Source organism: Larimichthys crocea, chromosome X, assembly GCF_000972845.2.
Source record: "Larimichthys crocea isolate SSNF chromosome X, L_crocea_2.0, whole genome shotgun sequence".
Classification (NCBI taxonomy): domain Eukaryota; kingdom Metazoa; phylum Chordata; class Actinopteri; family Sciaenidae; genus Larimichthys; species Larimichthys crocea.
The window spans coordinates 4,016,904-4,035,515 of NC_040020.1; the positions used below are offsets into that span (position 1 = coordinate 4,016,904).

An 18,612-nucleotide genomic window follows, 5' to 3' on the forward strand; every position below is an offset into this window, starting at 1 on the left:
TGTAAACAGCTTCAAGGAACGGATTTTTTAAAAAAGACATGACATGACATTTTCCCACAAAAAGAGTCAAAGTTTTATGGAACATGATCACTCAAAAGTCACTAAAAATCTAGCACAGATTTTACTTTACAAAGTCACAACAGTAAGACTGCAAAAATACAGGATCAGTGTATGCTGGTAATTTCATTTTTTTTTCCTGAGTTGTAGATAATGTGACACAGCAAGGAAGTCCACAGTACAGTTTTTAAAAAATAACCCTGAGGTACTTTCCACACTGGTGTTTGTTGCCATTTTGGGTGCAAATACGCATTATTAAACGTAGTACTGCAAACTGCTACAACACAAAGAACAGCACAAACATGAATTCCCTTTTTGATGGAGCGAAACACAAACAGCATGTTTATGCGCTGCCTGGACAATCTGTTACGAGAGATAACAAACCCTGATGTGGATAAAAAACAGAAGTACCTGATTGTCTGCTGTTATGTCACCTGTCTCTCAAGATATGGGTAAGTTGGATAGTATTCGTCCTGTATATATACCTGAACCTGACTGCACAGCCAAGAAAATAAGAGAACTGAAATATCCGGCTTCCTCCGAGACAACGTTTAGTCTGAGAAAAGCCCGTGCGAGGCCACCAGAAAATTTTAGCTTCTACTGTCCTCTTTAGCTTGCTTGGGGAAAAAAAGTCAGCTGCAGGATAAGGCAACATTTATCAAGAAAAAGTGTGACAAACGGCTCAGAAAAGTATCTGTGGTCCATAATAATCCTATAGTTTCAAAGCAATTTCTTCAAAGTGCAACATGTGTATTGATCTACAGGGGCTGGACAATATAACAGGAACAACATGACATCATAATGCAATCCAATCCAACAAGACCAAAAGTTAGGGTCACAATAAGCAAAATAAGTTAGAATGATACAAATTGGTTATCAGGTAGATTAAAAAAATACGGCAGATACTGGCAAATATATGTAAATATGTATTTAGCTCTTTCGATTTTAATTCAAATCAATTTAAAACAAATATTACCCCTCTCCGATATATGACATTTGCTGTGTAAAATGCTGCCTCTTTTCTATGAAGGTTGTCTTATTTTGTAAAAGTATATTAACTTATGTTAGAGCGGTGGTTTTGTTTGTTTTTAGGTCACTGCAGCATACAATCTTGTGAGAGTTGTGACAAATACACACTAGAGGCAGGATATTTTCAGTTTAACGATGTATTAACTGCCCAATGATATGATCAGATCTGTGATATAGTATAACAGTTGAGCATACCAGACAAATTATTATGAAACTGTTTATAAGATCAAAACCTTTTTCCCTTCTTATCAGACAATGCATATGTGTGGCTGTGATAAGTCACTGGTCTAACTTTGCATTACTGCAGGTCTGTTGTATTAAATTGCATCACAATGTCTATTATATATTTGCATTCGCATAAGAAACCGGATTAGTGTGAGAAACCGGCTTCAGATGGGTTCAATAAACCAAGTAAATCAGAAAAACACGACGTGTTTACCAGCTGCTGGCTCCAGATTTCTCATCTACCTTTATCAAAATGCAAAAAAGCTGAAAACACCCGTTATAAACCAGGTCAAGGTTTTACTTTGCCAAGAAATCTGGTTTCTCCAGAAGAAACGTGATGCATGAAACCACTGTTTATACGAATGACTGGGTTTGGAAATGCAATGATTGCCTCAGGCAAAGAATATCAATATGTCAGTGCATGTCAATGCAAGTTGTTCCTGTTATTGTGTAACCACTGATTTCACTGTAGATACAAAGGCTGACAATTAGCTGATTGCTCTATGCTTATGTAAATTAGTGTTCATGATCAACATATAGTAGAAGACTAGAGAAAAACAGCAAAATTCTTTAAAAAATCTCCCATGAGGAAGTTCGGTTTCCTCTGGCATGGAGATCAACCAGCTCATTTGAACAGAAACTGTTTACTTTTTTGGTCTGAAGTAGAGCTTCTTGGTCAGCATTGAAGCAAAGCAAGGTACTTGCTTCTTCCCGATGGCATTACGGTCATTACAGTTCCCGACACTCCTCATTGACACTTTCCTGTTGACCAGTGTGAGTAATTCTGCGAATTCAAGCGAGTTTCCATGCTTCCGAATCAGCTCACACAGATCCTGGACATACCAGGAGCCGTTTATGGTCTCCCGGTGGGAATAATAACCTTAACAAACAACACAAGGGACAGACAGGACAGGATAGTTTGCAATAAGCACAGAGCGAGTAAAACTTTCACTATAGTTTCCAAGTTTGAAGCATTAACTGAATCAAAAGAAGTGGATCTTTAATTGAGAGTTTTAAATAACATCCCTGCAGACTCACCTTCAGCCACAGAGTAGCACATGATGAAATCAGCCCCAGCAGGGAGGGTGTGTACGGCACTGGCGTCCACCACCACCTCATTGGTCTTCAACTCGCTGTCCACATCATCACAGGCGGTCACTGGATTATCGTGCTTGTCTCCACGGCACGCCTAGACAGACGCAGCCATGTTTACTTTGTGTTACCTCCAAATGAAGCATTAAAAAACAAGTAATGCTGCACATTAGTGTACCTGCAATATAAAGATCTTTGGCTTTCCTACAAGGCTCTTGCACTTATCTCCTTTGAACAGGGCTGTGATATCCTGGATGCAAATTTTTCCATCATAGGTGTAAACATGATCGTTCTCGCCATGGCTCAGGAAGACAAGTAGAAAACAGTCTGCGTCTGAATGGTCGGACTCTGCGGCTGTTGGGACATGAGATATTTGTTATGTACAGCAGATCACATGATACGATTATCTGTACAGGACAACAAAGAAACAGTAAGAAAATGAATGTAGTTCTGCCTCCTGAACATATATTTAGTCATTTTTGTGCCTGTGCTTACCTTCACTGATTTTATCTAAGACTTCCACCTGTTTATAGTTATCATAACTCTTCACTTCGAAGTTTAGCTCACTCAGTCTAAAAGAGAGGTGAAAATAAGTTCAGTATGTAACAAATGACACGAGCAGTTCTTCTGTGTTACCACAGAAAAGACACACATTCGCCGAACAAATACAGACAGCTGGCTGGGACGGGATACCTTTTCTCCAAGTTTAATCGGTCAGCATTGGTTCCATGTCTCTCATTTAATCCCAAGCGCCAGAAGAAGCGCTCTTGGTTGAAGATGAGTGCTAGGCCTCGTCGTTTGTTGTTCATTTTGTACTCCTCTGCAGGATCCAAATCTACAGAGCTGTTTCATGATGGAAAAAGATACAAAGAGGATAATAAGTGCTGAACCGAAGGGGAGCTGATCCAACCACACAAATAAAAGAAGAAACAGCTTACCTCCTGATGAAGGCATCAGTCTCCGTTAGGTTCTCCGTGCACGCTGTAGAAAACAACACACACGTGAATTACTCCAGAACACATAGGAGGATTGAGCTGTTCTGGCTTTCGCTTCTTTGTTGAGCAGCACAACTACAGGTGCATGAATTGCTCCACTGCTGCTGGTATGGGGTCAAGCAGCCATTGTTCCATCAGCTTAGAGTCCCCTGTGGGCTTCAATAGCTGGGTGACAGGTGGAGAAAGATGGCAAAGGCTGCTAAAAGAACAGAGGGCAAAAGTGACACCTCCACACCCCACCCTACAGACATGTAGGTTTGTGTGTTAAAGGCAGCAACTTGGAGAGTATTATCTGACTTATGTTTGCTTGTGTGGCTTTTTTTTGTTGTTATAAACCAGTTAGACTAGATAAAGCAAGATAAAACTAATGCAGTGTTATAGTTTCTCTTTCTAAAGAGCTGTAGCTGGAGATGGAGACAGATACACATCTGTAAAACAGCTTTAACAAAAAGCTGCCAGTTTACTAGATGAACCAATGTAAAACTAATGCAGTCGAAGAGAACAAACCCAGTAACAAATCCTAATATCATGAAGGACCTAGTTTCATAGAGGTGTATCCAGAGATAGAGACAGATGACCGTAAAAGTAATTAATCACGTCTTTACAACAGCTTCGACAACCTTAATTAAATGAGTATTTATTTCAGAGCTGTTGAATTAAACTTCACTAATTTGAGCTTGGTGTACCCAATACAAGTTGTCTCATGTTTAATGCTCAATACCTCCACACACACAAAAAAACACCTTTATATCTGACATGTGTTTGCTTGAGTGACTTTTTTTGTTGTTAAACATCCAGTTGTCAGTTTATTAGATAAATCAAGGTAAAAAATGAATGCAGTCTAATAGAACAGGCCGGTAAATAAAGCCTAATTCCATGAAGGTCATAGTGTTTAGTTTCTTTTTTTAAAAACAGCATTAAAGAGGTGGAGCTAGAGATAGAGATAATTAACAAGGCGTAAACAAATAAAATGAGCATTTATTGCAGAGCTGTTGAATTAAACTTCACTAATTCTTAACTTAAGCACCATGCGGATCTAATGTTTCTAAATGACAGATGCCGACAGGGAATATGATATGAAGTTTGAGTTGATGATTAATCACACATCCTGTTTAGATTGACTGCAGATTTCTTTATCATGTTTCACTTTTGATTTGCAAACCTCTTTCTCCTCTATTATTTGAAAACACAAAAGTAATGTTAATAACAGATTTAGTATAGTATAGAGCTAGATAACTGACCATAAAAATAATTAATCACGTCTTTACAACAGCTTCAACAAAAAAAAAATGAATATTACAACCTTAATTAAATGAATTAATTAAATGAATTAAACTAAAAGCACCATGGGGATCAGTTTCTAAATGACAAATGCCGACAGGGAATATGATATGATATGAAGTTTGAGTTGATGATTAATCACACTCTGTTTAGATTGACTGCAGATTTCTTTATCATGTATCACTTTTGAACTTTTGACTTGCAAACCTCTTTCTCCTCTATTATTTGAAAACACAAAAGTAATGTTAATAACAGATTAGTATAGTATAGATAGATAACTGACCATAAAAAAATAATCACATCTTTACAACCGCTTCAACAAAAAAAAAGTATTCACACCTTATTAATGAATTAATTAGATGAACTAAAAGCACCATGCGGGTCAGTTTCTAACTGCACATGCTGACGGGGATGATCTGTTGGTTTGGTTGGCTGCTTCCATGCGCCCTCCTGTTTGTTGCCTGCACTCTTTCTTTCTCTGTTCCTTTTTCATTTACCGAAACTCTTTCTCCTCGTCTATTTCCAAACGTCATGTTACTAATACTTTAGCTCTCTTTCACCTTCGTGGCCCCCCCCCGACGCGGTCTGTTTTGCTGTCCTGCTGTCTGTAGCAAACACTTCCTGGGAAGGTTGACAGAAAGAGCATTAGGTCCTGACTGGAGGATGTTTAATGACATTTAAAAAAGCTGCCTCACATGTTGTATGAACTCAGAAAAGAAGATTTAAGAGTAAAGGAGTGTCAGCACTGGTGTAAGGACACAGTAAACGACAGTAAACAGCTTAGTAACATCGGAAATTCAAAGTATTTATCTCTCTCCACACGCAGAGGAGTCCACAGCTCATGTCTTCTTTTAATTAAACTCATATTATATAAAGTCGTTACCTCCACATGTGTCTCCTGCCGTGTTGGACATGTTCACAGGTTGTCTCCTCTCCGACTGACACCACTCATAAATAAAATCTGCTTTGTCAATCCCCAACCCCGACCAGCCTCGATTAAGCCCCTCCTTTGCTTCAATCTCATTGGCTGAGCGTGACAAGCAGAGAACGCGATTGGCTCACCTCGTCCGTCAGTCAAAAGTTAACAGCCTCAGGACTTCCGTGTTTTTAAACAAAATAGCAGCATTAAACATTTTAAAAACAGAGATTTAATAAATTATAAACGCTGAGAGTGAGATTAGGAATGATGCAGACGATGATAGAAGAGACAAACAAGCCGATTCAGGGTTTATTTCTCAGAACGTCGACTTTAAACACACGATGGAAAACGCCTTTAGGATGAGAGAAAGGTCAAAGGTCCTCGGTGTGTTCACAAAATACACAATTACTACACAAAAAAAGTGCTGTGATCACAAGTGACCCGCATGGCAGTTTGTTTTTATATATTTAATCACAGTTTAACACACGTTTTCCTCATAGTGTTAACCAGAGATGTATATCAGTGATGGGAATTTCGGAGCCGGCTCTTTTGGCTCCCAAACGGCTCCTCACATTTTATTAATTGGTTTTATTATTATTATTATTATTGCTGTTATTATTTTATATTTTTAAATGTTATTATATTTTATTTTATTTTTGACATTATAAAGCACTTTGGTCAGTGCATGCTGTGTAAAAATGTGCTATATAAATAAAACTTACTAACTATTTAATTAATTTATCACCCAAAATAATGCAAAACTGCCTGAAACCATTTGTCGTTTTCTCTCGGTCTCTCGTCTCCCTCCTGTCGTGTTTGTCCTCCGCGACCGCTGTGTGTGTGTGTGTGTGTGTGTTACCCCTGCCGTGGATGCTGCTATACATCTTGACCAATTACATGCGGCTTTTTACACAAAAAAAGTTTTTTCCCGTTTTCCTCCACTTTTTTAATTGAAAGCTGAATGCGATTGGTCAAGATGTGTGAGAACAGGCATGGCACGAGGGAGAGTGTCAGGGAGACGAGACAGTGAGACAGTGAAAAAAAAAACGGCTCCCTAAATCGGCTCCCGTCGTTCACTTCAAAGAGCCGGCTCTTAGAACCGGATCGTTCGCGACCGACACATCACTAATGTATATCCCCCCGACTACCACATCATTCCTGAAAGAAAAGCACACCCTGGGCATATGAGCAAGATTGATCCAATGAAAATGTCGTATATTCAGTGGTGATGCAGTTGAAGATGTTTGAAGAAAAACTCCGCCGACACTGTCTCAGTTGTATAACAAATTTATTACAATAAGTTCAGAATAATGATAAATGAGACTCTCCTGAACTATGCGGGGAAAGCCCTTATATACAGTGGAGGTTATGCTCCCAAGACATGTAGTCAAAGTCAACAATAGTATAACTCTTGTGTAAGAGAGGGACAGAGAAAAAGAGCGGCCCCTCTCCCAGGATGCATTCCACATGACTCTTTTAACATAAATTGTAATACATACATTAACTAACTTGACAGTGGCGCCATAAAAACACTTGACAGTGGCGCCATCCTGGCGGTTCTCCGGTACTCCTATCCAAATAACCTCAAAGTCCGGATGGACCAAAATAACAGCTAGCGACACAGCGACAAGTATCTCAATGTAAATCATTTGTATATAACAGTACTAGTATTAGTATGTAACTATGCATCTATGTGCAGACAGCTCAACAATATTTATGTTAGAAAGTTGATTCACTCTTAACAAATTACTTATATTGAACAAAAAGGCAACGAGTGTTTAAATGGAAAGCTTTTAGTTCGAGAATTTAAACCAGGGATGTATGATGCACTCATTTAAAGGGTGGACAGAAAAAGGAATGAATTTGAAGGACAGATTTGCATTTAAGAATCAAGACTTGTTTAGATTTCTGCAACTGAGAGAATATTACATTAAAAAAAAAAGGCATTACTAATGGAGTCACAAAGGCAGTGAGACAACTCCTCTACCTCTGCAGGCGATCTCAACATCCTCGAGGTTAAGGTGCTGCAGAGGGTCTTATTTGAATTACTACAGGACTGTTGTGTATTATATTGAATTACAATGTCTATTGTGTGTTTGCATTCACATAAGAAACCAGATTAATGTAAGAAACCAGAGAAACCAGTAAATCAGATAAATTTGTGTTCATGATCAACATATAGTAGAAGACTAGAGAATAACAGCAAAATTCTTTAAGAATCTCCCATGAGGAAGTTCGGTTTCCCTGGGCATGGAGATCAACCAGCTCATTTGAACTGAAACTGTTTACTTTTTTGGTCTGAAGTAGAGCTTCTTGGTCAGCATTGAAGCAAAGCAAGGTACTTGCTTCTTCCCGATGGCGTTATGGTCTTTACTGTACTCAACACTCCTCATTGACACTTTCCTGTTGACGAGCGTGAGTAATTCTGTGAATTCAAGCGAGTTTCCATGACTCCGAATCAGCTCACACAGATCCTGGACATACCAGGAGCCGTTTATGGTGTCGCGGAAGGAAAAGTAACCTTAACAAACAACACAGGGGACAGGATAGTTAGCAATAAGCACAGAGTGAGTAAAACTTTCACTATAGTTTCCAAGTTTGAAGCATTAACTGAATCAAAAGAAGTAAATCTTTAATTGAGAGTTTTAAATAACATCCCTGCAGACTCACCTTCAGCCACAGAGTAGCACATGATGAAATCAGCCCTAGCAGGGAGGGTGTGTACGGCGCTGGCGTCCATCACCACCTCATTGGTCTCCGACTCACTGTCCCCAGCAGCACAGGCGGTCACTGGATTATCGTACTTGTCTCCACGGCACGCCTAGACAGACGCAGCCATGTTTACTTCATGTTACCTCCAAATGAAGCATTAAAAAACAAGTAATGCTGCATGTTCAGTTGGTTTGACTGCAGTGTACCTGCAATATAAAGATCTTTGGCTTTCCCACAAGGCTCTTGCACTTATCTCCTTTGAACAGGGCTGTGATATCCTGGATGCTAATCTTTCCATCACAGGTGTAAACCTGATCGTCCTTGCCATGGCTCAGGAAGACAAGTAGAAAACAGTCCGCGTCTGAATGGTCGGACTCTGCGGCTGTTGGGACATTGGGATATTTGTTATGTACAGCAGATCACATGATACAATTATCTGTACAGGACAACAAGGAAACAGTAAGAACTTAAACTGCACTGACAATGTTGTAGTGCTGCCTCTGGAATATATACTAAGTCATTTCGGTGCTTGTGCTTACCTTCACGGATTCTAGCTAAGACTTCCACCTGATTACGGTTATTATAAGTCTTCACTTCGAAGTTTAGCTCACTCAGTCTAAAAGAGAGGTGAAAATAAGTTCAGCATGTAACAAATTACACTAGCAGTTCATCTGTGTTACCACAGAAAAGTCACACATTCCCTGAACAAGTACAGACTTGAAGTTCTTGAGCACACAGTCATATAAAATGCAATGTTCCATCTCCAGCAGCAGCTGGCTGGGACGTGATACCTTTTCTCCAAGTTGTCTCGGTCAGCATTGGTTCCATATCTGTCCTTTAACCGCAAACGCCAGAATTGCTCCTGGTTGAAGATGAGTGCTAGGCCTCGTCGTTTGTTGTCCATCTTGTACTCCTCTGCAGGATCCAAAGTGCTGTTTCATGATGAAAAAGATCACAGAAACAAAGACAGTACTAAGTGGAGTATTGAACCACAGGGAAGCTGGTCCAACCACACAACTAAGAAGAAACAGCTTACCTCCTGATGAAGCCATCAGTCTCCGTTAGGTTCTCCGTGCATGCTGTAGAAAACAACACATACATGAATAAACCATGTGCAAAATGTAGAAGATAATTAAACACATCTGTAAAACAGCTTTAACAAAAACTGAATATTATGACCTTAATGAAAGCAGGATTTAATTAAACTGAATTCATTTTAGCTTGGTTCAAGGCTCTTTGAGTTGATGATTAATCACATCCTACATTCGACTGTACGTTGCCTTCACTGGCAACAAACATGGATTTCTTTATCATGTTTCACTTTTGATTTGCAAAATTCTTTCTCCACTCTTATTTGAAAATACAAAAGTAATCTTAATAATATATTTAGTATAGTATAGAGATAGATAACTGACCATAAAAATAATTAATCACGTCTTTACAACAGCTTCAACAAAAAAATGAATATTACAACCTTAATTAAATGAGTATTTATTGAAGAGCTGTTGAATTAAACTTCACTCATTTTTAGCTTAAGCACCATGCGGATCAGTTTCTAAATGACAAATGCTGACAGGGAATATGATATGATATGAAGTTATCAGGGTACTTTGAGTTGATGATTAATCTGTCGTATATTCAGTGGCGATGCAGTTGAAGATGTTTGAAGAGAAACTCCGCCGACACTGTCTTAGTTGTATAACTAATTTATGACAATAAGTTCAGTATCAGAGCAAGTAAAACATTACTTAGAGAGACTCTCCCGAACTATGCAGGGCAAGCCCTTATATACTATGGAGGTAATTCTTTCCATACATGCAGTCAAAATAGGCAACTCTTATTTAAGAGAGGGAAAGAGGTAATTATTTCAAGACATGTGATAGCAAAGGATGGTTATTTCAAGACATGTGATAGCAAGGGATGGTTAGATTAGATTAGATCTAACCTAATACCAGGATGGTGACTTTCCAGCATCCCTATCCAATTGACCCCAAAGTCCAGAAGGCCTTAGAATACCAGCTAACCACACAAATAAGTGTCTCATGCAACCCATATATATATATATATAATAGTACTATTGTTAGTATGTAACTATGCATCTAAATCACACCCTGTTTAGATTGACTGCAGATTTCTTTATCATGTTTCACTTTTGATTTGCAAAACTCTTTCTCCTCTATTATTTGCAAACACAAAAGTAATGTTAATATAGATTTAGTATAAAACTTATGTAAAGCACTCACCCACGCTGTCTGTTGCTGTCCTGCTGTCTTTAGCAACACTTCCTGGGAAGGTTGACAGAAAGAGCAATTAGGTCCTGACATGGAGGATGTTTAATGACATTAAAAAAGCTGCCTCACATGTTGTATGACTTCAGAAAAGAAGATTTAAGAGTAAAGGAGTGTCAGCACTCGTGTAAGGACACAGTAAACGACAGTAAACAGCTTAGTAACATCGGAAATTCACAGTATTTCTCTCTTTCCACACACAGAGGAGTCCACAGCGCATGTCTACTTTTAATCAAACACACATTATTTAAAGTTGTTACCTCCACATATGTCTCCTGCCGTGTTGGACATGTTCACAGGTTGTCTCCTCTCCGACTAACACCACTCATAAATGAATTTGCTTTGTTAATCTCCGAACTGATAAACCTTGACTTAGCCCCTCCTCTTTTAATGTCATGCTATTCTTCTCCTTCCTCATGCGGAGTACACGATTGGCGCTCAAGATCTTCAAAGTGCTTACAACTTTTAACAACGTCTAAGGTGATAAACTAAATAATTTCCCTTCTTTTACTGAATCAACTAGTGTTAATGCCATTCAGTCACAGTAATTTCCCAACTAAGTGAAAGTGGAAGTGGACAATTAAGGCACTTTGGGTTAATGATTAATTTCACCCTTTTTATGACAACAGTATGTTGACATTAGTGCTAATAAAACATGATTATTGTACAACGTTATCCTGCTTGTTTTACTTTTGCTTTGTGAGAATAAACCTTTGTTCCTCTCCTATTCGAAAATCTGGAATGATCTTTACCATGGAGCAGTGTGATATCCCGATTACTGGAACCCATCCTTTGGTCCCTCCCTCCCCTTTTTTTCTTTTTATAAATGGGAACTACCAACCCAGTCTGCCATTCTGCAGGGACTGTACCCAACCACCACACAACAGTAAAGAGGCATGTCAGTTAAGACAGCCCAACAATGTCCCAGGGTGAATCTCATCTACCTCTTTATTGAGGAGCACCATTAAGCAGCTTTGTAACTACCTCAGAGAGCTCTACCAACGATACAGGTGTGTCTTCTTGAGTCAGAGGACATGTTGGTTAGGTTCAAACCTTTTCCCAGTTAGGATCAGCAGTTATCCTCTGCTGAACTCAGCCTGAGCCAAGCCCAGTTTACCTTCCTGAAACATCTAGTGGTTCACCATAACTTCCTTGAGGCTTTGGTGACCACCGGATCATTTGTAGTTCTCCTCCTATCCTTCATGACCATACGGCCTCCATTACGGGGTTCATGTCAGCGAGGGCATGACTTGGGCTTACCATACTAATGCAGTCACTGAAGCTGTGAGACAACATCTCTTCCTCTGCAGGCTCAGGAGTCTCAAGACTCCAGGATACTCTGCAACTTCTACCACTGAGTGTATCGTAACTTGCTGCATCACTGCCTGGTTGTGTCACCCTCAAGGTTAAGGTGTGGCTAGCTCTGGTTCCTTCCCTGTCAGAATAGACATTGCCTCCACAAGGTGGCAGCTCTTTGTAGTTCTTTCAGACTTTGCATCCTGTGGACCTCCAAGATCTTGGCTGTTGCCATATTCCAAACAAGGTGCTCATTCTTGGCTTATTCATGGGGTCTGTGAATGGTTCCTTGAGGCACCAGTGATCATAAAACATTCAAGAAAAGGGATTTAATAAATCATGAATAATAAAAGTGAAATAAGGCTTGGTACAGATGAAGATTAGGAGAGATACAACATCTAATCCAGCCCTTATGTTAGTGGCTTTCTCTTACAACATAAATTACAAAAACAAGCTCTTTTTCATCTTTTGAATGAGGGATCAATGAGAGTCCAAACAAAGATCCTCAGTGGTCCTCGGACTCCACTCAGTCCCTCCATATTAAAGGACGCTGCTTCTAACATATAGTTTCTACAAACATGTCTATGATGATGAACACAGAGTTATCAAGAAACGTATGTTTGTTTATTTTTTACAGGTTTTCTTCACACATGTATCACATCTGAGTTAACCAGTGCACTCCCCCCATGTGATATTTTACACATTTTTATAAAGAACCACAAATACGGCAAGTCATTTATCACGTTCCTAATCAGGATTATGGGATGTGGGACCCGGTGGTAGTGTTTTATTTTTAACGACCCATTATACCCTAATAATTTCTTCAAAGTTTCTGAGAAAGAACTATGAAAATTTGGTGCTGATTACAGAAAAAATTAAGACAAACTCCTGAGACTGTTAATTTAGTTAGAGGAACTTTCTTGAAAAAAGAGCACCAAGTACATTATTATTCATCTTTTTTTTTTTTTTTTTTAATGGAAACAGTGCACTAAGTAAAAAAAAAATCCTGGTTTTAGCATTTAATTGGAATAAAGTGGAAGAGTACCAACTGTACACTGTCCCATGTTTTATTGATAATCAGTGCCAAATTAGTTTTTAGTGTCAAATACAAAACGTCTTCAGTATTTATGAATCTATAAAATAGTGCTGGCTGCTAACCAAGCATCCAAAAGCCAGGGAAACCCTGACCACCCTGTTTCTAGTCCATCACATGAGACACACATTACACAGTATTAACAAACTATAAATAATTATCTGCATAGGAAAGATATTAATTGTCCACTCTAAAAACTCTTCACATTCACTGTGTCTAATAGATTTCTGAGGCTCTATCCCTGAGAAAATAAACGTTTATTGCCGGCGTCCTTCTGTCAGTGTTGTGCTTTTCAATCAGTCTGTTCCACAGTCTTGATCCTGTGGCTGTGTCACAGTTCCTTCTTCACCTCATACTGACACACACAAGCTTCTCTCTGGCTGTCCAGGTATGGCTTACATCCCATGTGCATAACGGCGTCAAACAGCAGAGTCACCGCTGACTCACAAGCTGCAAAGATGGACAGAAAGAACAAGAGGGAGAACATGAGCAAACACGCAACAGGAGCAAGGTGAGTTGGTTTAGACCAATACAGATATTCTAATTTCATATATGACAGAGTGAGTTTGATGTTGTGGTTATGAGTCAGTACTGAATTTGGGTCTCCCTAATCCAGATGACAGAATCCAGATTTAGTTTTACCTCTATAGAAATTAGCTCTATCTTGCCCTCTGCTGGACATACTGTGTTTCCATTTGTACATGTGATTCAAAGTGAAATTATTTGTAACCAACTGGCTCAGCCTCTCACCTTTGACACTTTGGGCTAGTCCCAGAGTCCTTTGCACATTCCTGCAGATGGTCTCAAGGCAGTCCTGGAACTGCTCATCGCAGTCATGCTTCTCGCGGCCGCAGGTGTCGTAGCAGCGGTCGTGTTGGTTACAGCATTTGGTCATGGATGGGATTCCTATGTCAAACTGGAAATAAACACAGGTTTGTTACTCGTTTTTTGGGCTTTTTTAAGCTTTAATTAGATAGAGACAGCTGAAGAGTGACAGGAATGTGGAGACAGAGAGATGGGGAATAACATGCGGCAAGGACTGAGCCTTTGTACATGGGGCGGATGCTCTACCAACTGAGCAAACCCACACCCCAACACAGGTTTGTTACTCTTTATAATGTATTAAACTGCCTGCAACCGTTGTGAAAGTTCAGTGATTGGTTAGTAAAAACAGTTTCAGCAATAAAACACTGTTCCAGGTAGGACTTTCTTTAAAACCAATGAAACTTTAAAACTGATCCTCCTCTTCTGTTCTGCTTTACATCACTCAAACATGTGGGGAAGTGAGCAAAATAAATGTTATTTGTTTATCTTTTAGTATCTTATCAATACTTGATCAATATCCGATATCAATATTTGAAAGATGGAAAATCCAATAACAATATATCGGCCAATATTTGCCTAATCTTATGGCATTAAAAAAAATGATAAGGCTTCCTTAAATCTGGTTATAGAGTTGCGTCTAAAACAAACATATAGTACTTTTGTGTGGACAGTGTATGGAATGGCGACACTATTGGCAAATTATCCTATCAACAGATATCTGGCATGTCTGTAGTAATACACTTTCTGGTCACTTATAAGCCAACATATGTGCTGACACAAATATCCCTGCAATAAGACGACATCAGCCTGGGCCACAAAATCCACAAAGTACCTCAACTGAATTAACATGTTAGATGACACATACCAAACATCTCCCCTCACCTGGATAATGAATACACTGAGGATGATTGGCAGACAATATATACGTTAAGGTGACGAGATACAAGATACTTCATAGATTACATATTACCCCTGTTTTACCTTAAACAAATCAAGCAGTCCATTTCCCCTTTGTGCATTAAGCGCAATTAGGGTGGATTTCTATTATTTTTAGGAATGTAAACTGATTTCCAGATTTTGGACAGATTATTTCGAAAGGTAGTCAGTGGTGTTTTCCTCTTAGACCTTTCCTTTAGGGGCTAACACCTCCCTGCATCACTTTACAAGCCTTTGAAAAACGTTCTAGTCGCTCGAATGTGTATTCTGGAAAACTGGATCAAAACTTTGAGCTCGATCAAGCGTCACACTCTGATAAAGAAAGATTTTTTAATATCCTCCCTAACAAAATGTTACAAGCTGTTATGAGAGGTAAAGGATGAGCTACTCTTGAAGGTTTGGACACCTACATACCTGCAGAACTTCAATTTGTGCATGATAGGCTGCTGATGAGCCTTAACTCATGCTTGCATGCTGCAGACTGGGGGAAAAAAGAAAAACCTCCCAAACTGTGTCAGACTACCTGAAATCCAAACAGCGGGGAGCCACATCCATTGGGTGGTGGGTGCTTGTACCCGGGGCGATGCATCGCCTTGTAACCTGTGTGAGAGAGAGGAGCAAAGGTGAAGATGTTTCCTGCCACAGTCAGAGTTATCTTGCTGTCAGGAGATAAACACATCATGTACAGACACAGTTAATGGCTCACTGTGCCACTCCAGAGGTGATAATGTATATCTTCTGCCTGCCAAGTGTTGCATAAACATCATTTAACTTTAGTTAAAGTCGGTCCAGTCAGCATTATTCAGTTACTGGTTACAGGTGTGTTGAAGAAGCTGGCTCACCATCACTGCACCTGTAATGACACAGTCCATCATCGCCTCCAAACAGGTCCAGTGCTACGTTCAGGTACGTGTCAATCTTGTGTATTCCGTTGCGGATAGTTTTCAGAGTCATCCTCCAGTCGGGGGTCTCTGGTTCAGGTTTGCATGCGGACACGCATGAGAGACACAGCCCCCACACAACAACAACACTGATGTTCATAGTCCACTTAACGTCAGAGCCAGAAACCAGCGTGTCCCCCCCAAAATTCAGCTTATTTAGTCCTTAAAAAAGTTTCTGTCTCGGCCGCATTTCAAGTTTCACATCTGCTTGTTTTGTTTTGAGAGACGAGCTTCAGCCGCAGTCAGCTGATCATATCGTTTCCGGGTTAGACTGCTGTCATGTGACCGCCGATGAACCAATCAAAAATGATGCAATATGTTGCAACCATAGGTTGCAACTAGTGATGGGAAGTTCGGGTCTTTTTAGGGAGTCGGATCTAGCGGTGGGAAGTTCGGTTCTTTTTAGGGAGTCGGATCTAGTTATGTGAAGTTCGGTTCTTTTTAGGGAGTCAGATCTAGTGATAGGAAGTTCGGGTCTTTTTAGGGAGCCGGATCTAGCGATGGGAAGTTCGGGTCTTTTTAGGGAGTCGGATCTAGTGGTGGGAAGTTCGGTTCTTTTTAGGGAGTCGGATCTAGTGATGGGAAGTTCCGTTCTAATTAGGGAGTCGGATCTAGTGGTGGGAAGTTCGGGTCTTTTTAGGGAGTCGGATCTAGTTGTGTGAAGTTCGGTTCTTTTTAGGGAGTCGGATCTAGCGGTGGGAAGTTCGGTTCTTTTTAGGGAGTCGGATCTAGCGATGGGAAGTACGGGTCTTTTTAGGGAGTCCGATCTAGTGGTGGGAAGTACGGGTCTTTTTAGGGAGTCGGATCTAGCGGTGGGAAGTTCGGGTCTTTTTACTGAATCGGATCACTTACTCTCGCACGGTAAATTGAACTTATCTTTTTTGAGTCATTTTGTTCATTTACTATGTTGTAGCCCTCTTGTGTGCGATGTAAACGTGACAAATGAATAAAAGACAGATCTGTATGAACGAACCGCTGTGCGTACTGCTTGTCACACTGAGCTGCCTGTCATATGACAAATGAACGAGAGAGTCAAACTTGAGGACACGTTGAGTCGTGAACTAATCATTTCTGTTTCCTGTGACAAGGGAACGTACTGCATGAAAATTAACAAATCACTCACTGAGACTACTCGTTACTCCCAAGTCATATAAAAGATTAGTTCAAATTGAACGATACGTTCACGACCGACACACCACTAGTCAGATCATTTGACTCAGCTCACCGAGAAGAGCCGGCTTTTTCATTAACTTGCTTGCTTGTAGAACCACTCTGCTACAAAAAGCAAATAGAAACACCTATAAAAACTATAAAAAATACATAGAATTGCTGCTTCTTTTTCACTCAACGGCTCACATACTGGAGGCGCCTCTTTGAACCGGCTCGTTCACCACCACCACATCACTATTGCCATGATTCAAATGTTCATTCAAACACAGTATAAAACCTGTTTCATAGTATTCCAGCAATAAACCTTTATAGTATAATAGTACAGTCAACGCAGGTGTTTCAAATGATACTAATTAAGGTTCCACTTATTGTAGCAGACTTTCTAGTGAGCCAACAGTCACCACAGCAGCACCCTGATTCTGTTTGACCTGAATGAACTTTAATTAGTGTCATTGGTAACACCTGGGTTTACCTACTATGTCATGTCAGAATAGCTGCTGTTAAAAAGGTTAATAAGAAAGTCAGAACAGTACAATTTTACCTCCAGCCTCCCATGCCATAATAACACCCAAAATTTAGCATACAGATAAATATTTTATAATCTTTCTAGCATAAATGACTGAACTTGTAATGTAATTTAGAGTACATAAAAAGGAGTCCATGGAGGCTGTCTGTACATGAGGGGTCCACATTGTCTGTGGTGTCTGTAGACGTGTTGACTACATCTGAAGGACTTTAGCACATTTAATGTCATTCAGTACAAGAACTGCAGCTACAACATTTTACATTTTATGATACATTGTACTCTATTTTACAAGAAAATCTACTTTTTGCTTTCACCACAGTCATTTGACAGCTGTACTCACTGCCGACTCTAGATTAAGATTTTACTACAAAACCTATGATAATTGTTAGAAATTAAACTTTACAACAAAATATACAGTTGTTAAAGTATCTCCATAATGACCAGCTGCAGCAGTGCTTACAGGTGCAATGATAACACAATGTACATAATAATATCAAACCATGTAAGATGGTCCATTCTGCATAATATACCTGTAATTTTACCTTTTAGGCACATTCAGCTGACAGTTTTGCTTTTACTCAAAGATCCCATATTGTAGAAAGTGAAATCTGAATTCCTTTTTATTAGGTTCTATAGAAGTAATGTGAAAATATCAAACCGCTCAATCCACTGAGAAGTACACACAGTCGGTATTCAGCCCTTCTTAATGAGCTGTCAGGACTTCCATAAGGTTGTGATATCACGACTATAGTCACATCCCCAGCATGTCCCACCACCCAGGTAAGCTACAATCTGTTACATGTGGTTGGCCTGGTTGTGCGTCACTCATACGGGCATATCAGAAAGCTCATTAATACTAATGAGAGAGAACATGGAGTGCCCTGTTCTTGCTCGAAGATGCACCCTGTATTTAGTTAGTAGTTCAAAGAAATGGAGGGACTCATTTCTAAAGGCAGTGACCTCAGCTCCCTCCGGTGGCCTGATCTGGCCATTAAATCAACACAATAAAATATAATAAATGTAGTGTATGTTTTGATAGTAAAGCAAAAATTACTCTTAACAGTACAGTAAAATGTACTTTGTTACAGTCCACCACTGAGGCATGTATCAACAATTGTCCCCAGTCCCCATTGTTCCGTTCACCTCCACATGCAGCGGCAAAAAAGCCAGATATTGTTTTTTAGATAGAATTTTGGTGAATTTGACATCGAGTCAGAAACGCATACA

General features: G+C 39.7%; 2 protein-coding genes across 5 annotated transcripts; both read right to left on the reverse strand.

The window, feature by feature from the left end:
* Positions 1-49: 49 nt before the first annotated feature.
* Positions 50-11,680, reverse strand: LOC104927260 (caspase-6). Of its 4 annotated transcripts, none has more exons than XM_027282970.1 (8): positions 10,859-10,958; positions 10,554-10,595; positions 9,347-9,389; positions 9,102-9,242; positions 8,850-8,926; positions 8,517-8,692; positions 2,350-2,500; positions 50-2,191 (listed from the first exon to the last, which is right to left on the reverse strand). In XM_027282970.1, the coding sequence occupies exons 1-8, from the start codon at positions 10,887-10,889 to the stop codon at positions 1,956-1,958; spliced, it is 897 nt and encodes a 298-aa protein (XP_027138771.1). In that variant the 5' UTR covers positions 10,890-10,958; the 3' UTR covers positions 50-1,955. The 4 variants fall into 4 exon arrangements, with proteins under 4 accessions (XP_027138771.1, XP_027138769.1, XP_027138770.1 ...); XM_027282968.1 differs by lacking the exons at positions 8,517-8,692; positions 8,850-8,926; positions 9,102-9,242; positions 9,347-9,389 and adding exons at positions 2,582-2,757; positions 2,899-2,975; positions 3,097-3,246; positions 3,342-3,384 and having other exon boundaries at positions 10,859-10,957; XM_027282969.1 differs by lacking the exons at positions 8,517-8,692; positions 8,850-8,926 and adding exons at positions 2,582-2,757; positions 2,899-2,975 and having other exon boundaries at positions 10,859-10,957.
* An 816-nt stretch (positions 11,681-12,496) lies between these two features.
* pla2g12a (phospholipase A2, group XIIA) lies at positions 12,497-15,979 on the reverse strand. The gene is made up of 4 exons (XM_010755763.3): positions 15,591-15,979; positions 15,272-15,348; positions 13,738-13,903; positions 12,497-13,437 (listed from the first exon to the last, which is right to left on the reverse strand). The coding sequence occupies exons 1-4, from the start codon at positions 15,787-15,789 to the stop codon at positions 13,319-13,321; spliced, it is 561 nt and encodes a 186-aa protein (XP_010754065.1). The 5' UTR covers positions 15,790-15,979; the 3' UTR covers positions 12,497-13,318.
* Positions 15,980-18,612: the final 2,633 nt, after the last annotated feature.

Coding starts and splice junctions, on each gene's coding strand:
- LOC104927260 (XM_027282968.1), bottom strand. CDS start 10,889: ATGTCCAACACGGCAGGAGACATATGTGGAG. Junction 10,596..10,858: donor GGCAGGAGACATATGTGGAG/GTAACAACTTTA, acceptor CAACCTTCCCAG/GAAGTGTTGCTAAAGACAGC. Junction 3,385..10,553: donor GACAGCAACAGACAGCGTGG/GTGAGTGCTTTA, acceptor TGTTTTCTACAG/CGTGCACGGAGAACCTAACG.
- pla2g12a (XM_010755763.3), bottom strand. CDS start 15,789: ATGAACATCAGTGTTGTTGTTGTGTGGGGGCTGTGTCTCTCATGCGTG. Junction 15,349..15,590: donor TCATTACAGGTGCAGTGATG/GTGAGCCAGCTT, acceptor TCTCTCACACAG/GTTACAAGGCGATGCATCGC. Junction 13,438..13,737: donor ACTAGCCCAAAGTGTCAAAG/GTGAGAGGCTGA, acceptor CCATCTTTGCAG/CTTGTGAGTCAGCGGTGACT.